The following is a 5,484-nucleotide window of genomic DNA, read 5'->3' on the forward strand; positions in this document are numbered from 1 at the left end:
ACATATTAATGAACATTTTAGAAGAATTCATGAAAAGAGATTGGCATTCAGGTCAGAATCACAACTCATTCAATTCATCAGAACTTGTTGGACATTTTCTGATTTGAGAAAATGAGAAAAATTTGGTATCATTAAACAAATTAAATCATTAAATCATTAAACATATAACAACATATAAACATTGACAGCTCCACAGACCAAACTGAGGGGAGATGTCTTACATGGAGAAAGACTGACATGTATTGGAACAGAGGTAAATGATACATCTTTGTGTTTGTAACACAAGATTGGATGGATTTGTATATCATGTGATCCTGTGGTTTACAGGTCACTGAAGAAATGCAAAATAAAAACGAGTGTGTTTAAGTAAATGGTTTACTCCTGGGAACAAAGGAGGAAGATATCTTGGATATTACTGTAATGTTAAATCACCACCACATTGCTCTGCCAACCTGCACCGAGTAATGACTAAAGTCGACATTGAGGTCTCGCTGCAGAGCTACAGCACCTCTGGGCTACAGCCTAATCTGTCACACCTGCATTTTTTCCATGAGCAGAACAACATGAAGTCAAAATTTATAGTGTTGACTTAAATATCTGAACTTTACTGAACTTAATTCATGAAAACAAATTGTAGCCGAATGGCCAATATCCATCTCCTCTCCCACGGGCAGGTCGGTAAAACACAAAAAACAATAACAACGTTTGTATACCAATGCCTACCCTACTTCTGTTTAATAAACTTTGCCCAGATTTCGGGCAGCACACAAAAGTGCCGGGCTGATGAGGTCGCTGGTTGTGGCTCTGGTATCATGGCCTTAATGTCCTCCAAGTAGTACCAGACCTTTTCTCCCTCAAAGCGGATTGACGGGATGAAGAACTTGTTTGGTCCTGCACAGCTCATTGTATCCACCTCATACTGACCATCAGCAATCTAGGAGGGCAAGGCAAGGCGACTTAATTTGTGTAGCACATTTTTTACGAACAGTTTTTGTCAAAGGGCTTTACACAGCATTATAACAACATCAATTTCAACCACCAATGTCTATACTGCCAATCTACCTGTGTGATTGTCCCAGGGAACAGTTCACCATCGTACTCCACGAGAACCCAGTTTCCCACTTGCAAAAGGGGAGCATCCTTCAATTTCGAATCCACCAATCCATCTGTGAAATTAAATGGTTTGGGGCTGAAGCACCCACAGGGGAGGCCACAAAAGCAGGAGACTTCTTTTGTGTCGATAAAGCCTGGTTTGGTCGATATCAGCTTAAGAAGAGAAGAAAAGAAATTTTAGTTGAATTTAAACTCAAATACCATCATCCATTTAATACATAAGTAGAAAGTGATGCTCAAAGTTAAAGATACAACATCTAATGCACCTATAACATAGCAGAGAGCATCCAGATGAATATTTAAGCACTGTTTTGTATCTTAAAGCAGATATCAGTGGAATGTTTTTGTTAATATAAGTCCTAAATAGTCCTATTTTCCGTCAGCAATCACTTACATGAAGTATTTCAGCCTAAACACGAGTCTCTCCGTCACTCTGCTCTGCTGTAACCCGAGGAGAAAATTTTCCTTGTGGGATACAAGTGCTATCCAATGAGGGGAGAGAACGGCATGAAGGGCTGTGTGTGCAGCCAAGGGATGCGCGTGAATGTGGTGACGTAGCACGAGGACCAATTGATGCCTGACAAGGGCGGGGGCTGCTAACTCATGGTGTGTTCAAGGAAACTCGTACTTTGTGTTTTTCCTTCCTGTGAAGTCATACCAGTTCGATCTGGTACGAGTTCACGGGTCGGAAGTTACGAGTGGCCGTTATAGGGAACTTTCACAGACAACAGGACGGTAAAAACACGAGCTACGGGTTACCTGGAACGCTACCAAGTCGTAGTTGTGACTTGAAGCTGTAACTTACGGTTTCAAAAGCCTGCCTTGAACACAGCATTAGCCGAAACGGCCGTGCCGCTGATATCTGCTTTAACACTCTTCTTATCTTTACTAACAGGAGAACATTTCCTTGCTTCCTTCCTGTTAAAAAGGTCTGCATGGTCAGTAACATTTTCGTGTATTCTCTATACATTTATTTCTGATATATTTCTGCAAGGAATCCATAAGTATAGCTGTACATTTCTCCTCATTGTATTTAGTTGGAATATGTTTTTAACTGGCTCACCTGATGAACTCTCATTGTCCCAGGTACAGACTTCAGATGTGGTGGGACTAATTCACCACTTCTTATGATGTCCTCCTCTGTAACTTTAAAGAGCTTGACGGATGAATTGAGCTGCAGCTGCTCAAAGAGAGTGTCTGCATCTGGTATGCTGGTACCATAGGACACGATTCTGTCAGCGAGGTTTTTCAGGGCACCCCCCACTCCATCGGGAGCACCCTTTCCATGGGATGCCTCAGTGAAATTCCATGTGACGCTCATAAATCCTTTCACAAATGGAACTGTGGAAGCAAGATAAAAGTTGGTTTTGTTACGATATTGTGATGTGGGCCCATCAGAGATGAAGTGGATGTTCCTGGCATTTGGATGCTCCTCTCGTATGCCTCTAAGTACTGGGTCAAGGTGAGCCCATGTGGCTGTGGCATCGTGCTGCATGCATGCTGAGATGGATGCGAATGACTCCACCTTGCCCCCACTAAGATAGAGAACACCAGTATGGAGTGTGACTTGCGGATTTCCAGCTCCAAAGTGAGTTTCTTTTATTTCCCTGTTGTATTTGCAGGCATAGTTTTCACTGTAGTCTATGTGAACAACTACATCATTTTGGGTCAGATTCTCTCTCAAGCTCCTCAGTCTTTCAAACTGATGTTTAATGTTAAATATATGCTTGGAGAAGTTTGGGAGGTGGTCTTGAGTGAGCTCCACTAGCTTCTCAATTGAGGTGTGCCTCTTTTCAAGAAGCACATTTTTCACTTCCCTCTCCTCAGTGGTACCATCTTTGCCTTTCTTTATCAAAGGCACAGATTTGGTAACCCACTCGTCCCATGCAATGATGTTCCCTTTTGTTGAGGGATCCAGTGTCATAGGGAATGTCTTCTCTTTGCACGTGTTGCATGTCCTGTACATGCAGGGCAAGTTATCCACACTACAAACACTGGCCTGGACGAGGTCCCTTGGCGATGATGTTTGAATCACGCCAAGCTGATACAGCTTCTTTGTTTTCAGGCCAAAGTTTTCGTGTGTTTTGCAAGCACAAGTTTCCCTATCAGACACTCTTCTCTGACCAATCCAAAAAGGCTTGAGTTTAAAGAACTGAGCCCTGGAAATGTTGTGCCTCGGATTTTCTGACAGAAATCTTTTATGAAGATTGGCCACCGTGTCTGTTAAGGCTCTCTTCCGGAATATCTGTCCCTTTTTCCGAATCTCTCCTGATTTCCCATTTATAACAGTGGATACATCATCTTGATGAAGAAAACGGCTTACAAGATTGCTCATAAGTCTTCTCTGGCTGTTACCAAGTATGTTATATGTTCGCTTATGACCCCACTTTGTTTGTTGTTTTGGGGGGGGCTCTCTGCCTCCACAGTTGTTGGTGACCTGCTTCCCCTTTGCTGACATCTCCAGTCTCCTCAGTCTTTTCTTGAGATTCTCAATCTCCTTTGTCCTTTCCACAAGCTTATGTTCTGTTGAGTGCAGTTTTGACTTTAATTTTTGGATTGTTTTCTTTCTTCTTTTCTTCACCTTTTCTTCTTTTTTCTTTGTCTCCTCTTCTCTTTTTTTGTCCTCTGTCTGATTTTTATTTATTTCATTTGGTGTAGGACTAGTTCTTGGGGATGAGGTTTTGAAATTTACGTGCTGTACTTGGTCTTCTGAAACATTTGGGATTTCATTTGCCTCATCTTCATCACTTATTGGGGTGGTCTCTAATATGGCCTTTAATTGTTTTTTCCTTTGGTAGTAGCTTTTTGCGTTTATCCGCCACTGCTTTTTTTTTTTCTCGTGCTGTTTTTTTGTCAAGTCCTTAGTTTTTTTAATCTGGCCATTTTGCTTTCGTTTTTGATATCTGAAAGTTAAAAGAAAGCATGTCATGAAATCAGTCTCTCAAAACAGACAAACAAAAGGGACAAATCTTTGGGTATGTTTATAGGATTCAGTAGTTGTTTCTCTTTTTCTTTAGCACTTTTTGCCTCTGTTTTCATATGATATCCATAGATACATCTGTCACATTACCATAGCTGGTAATTCTTTGTTTTTTGCAACTGAAAATTACCATCGTTGGTATTATGTCTGCCACTGTTGCCACTTTTATGTTTTATCTTTATTATTACTATATTTATTATTACCAATACTATAACAATCAACATCTTGCTGCTAGCACTTTGCACTTTGCCTACCTTTTACATGTTGCAGTGTTGTCTAAGTATTGTCCATTGTCAATTTCATTTGTATAGCCTTTTTTACAAACACTTTGTCTCAAAAGGCTTTACATGGCATCATAACAACATCCTCTGTCCTTAGACCCTCACATCCACTGAGGAAAAACTTCATAGAAAACCCTTTTAACAGGGAAAAATTGGAGAAACCTTGGGGTGAGCAAGAGAATAGGATCCTCACCCAGTATGGGCAGATGTAGGCTAGATGTTGTAAACAGACAAGAAAACAGATCTATCATATCAATACTGTACTGTACTATACTGAGAACCACAGCTTTTTACATTGATAACCTTTCCAATCCCTAACCTCTCTCGTTCTTTCCGCCTGTAGTCCTCCAGCATTACAGGGTCGTTATAAATTTTATCTCTGTGCTTGGCCAGCCGAGCCCTTGCTAATTCTTTTTTATTTTCATTTGCTGACAGTCTGCAATTGAATAGGACAGGACAAATAAAATGTCAACAGTTATAAAACAGTCATAATACACTTAGAACATAACTGTATCATTGTAATAACACTGTTACATCGGTGTAATCAAATGGCAGTTATAAAACAGTCATCAAGCAGTAATAACTGTAACACAGTTACAACAGTGTAATAACATGGTAAATAGTAACAAATAATTAATTAATAATTATATAATTAATATATAGTTTGTAATACATTCTATATTATAAAAATCTCATTGCCGAAACATAAGTTCTCTCTACCGAAACTGGCCTGAAACTGTTGCGGTAGGAGAGAATTGTGTTGCGGAGGATGAGGAACATTAGCATGTTTTGCTAGCAACAGAGAAGCTATGATGACTAAGCAAATTTTTACTTCATGTACATAAATAGGCATTAATAATGTCTATTTAACAAAAAAAAAAAAAAGTCAAATATTTTTCTAAATGTGGAAAACTAGCTGTTTCGGTAATGACAATCAGTACTGGCATATATGCAGTCTGACAGGAGAAAGTTTAACTTTTAATGTGAAAGAAAAATGGATCTTCTTACCTGGTAGACATCTTGAAAGCTCTGGCACATTTGTTGCATTATACAAAATAAAACTTTATTGAAATTGATCTTTCCATGTCCAAACAGTCATTGAAATATGTT

General features: G+C 39.6%; 1 protein-coding gene across 1 annotated transcript; it reads right to left on the bottom strand.

Annotated features, from left to right (window-relative positions):
• Window positions 1-724: 724 nt before the first annotated feature.
• On the bottom strand, window positions 725-4,728 carry LOC146975915 (uncharacterized). The gene is made up of 3 exons (XM_085796668.1): window positions 4,694-4,728; window positions 2,177-4,016; window positions 725-934 (listed from the first exon to the last, which is right to left on the bottom strand). The coding sequence occupies exons 1-3, from the start codon at window positions 4,726-4,728 to the stop codon at window positions 725-727; spliced, it is 2,085 nt and encodes a 694-aa protein (XP_085652794.1).
• Window positions 4,729-5,484: the final 756 nt, after the last annotated feature.

Source organism: Trachurus japonicus, chromosome 13 (genome assembly GCF_045865225.1).
Source record: "Trachurus japonicus isolate A0001 chromosome 13, Traja_1.0".
NCBI classification, from domain to species: Eukaryota; Metazoa; Chordata; class Actinopteri; order Carangiformes; family Carangidae; genus Trachurus; species Trachurus japonicus.

Bases quoted from the DNA above. Each gene is read 5' to 3' on its own strand.
- LOC146975915 (XM_085796668.1), bottom strand. From the start codon at position 4,728: ATGCTGGAGGACTACAGGCGGAAAGAACGAGAGAG. The intron at 4,017-4,693 runs GTTAGGGATTGG...TTTAACTTTCAG, and splicing joins AGGCGGAAAGAACGAGAGAG to ATATCAAAAACGAAAGCAAA. The intron at 935-2,176 runs GTGAGCCAGTTA...TTGCCCTCCTAG, and splicing joins GGACAATGAGAGTTCATCAG to ATTGCTGATGGTCAGTATGA.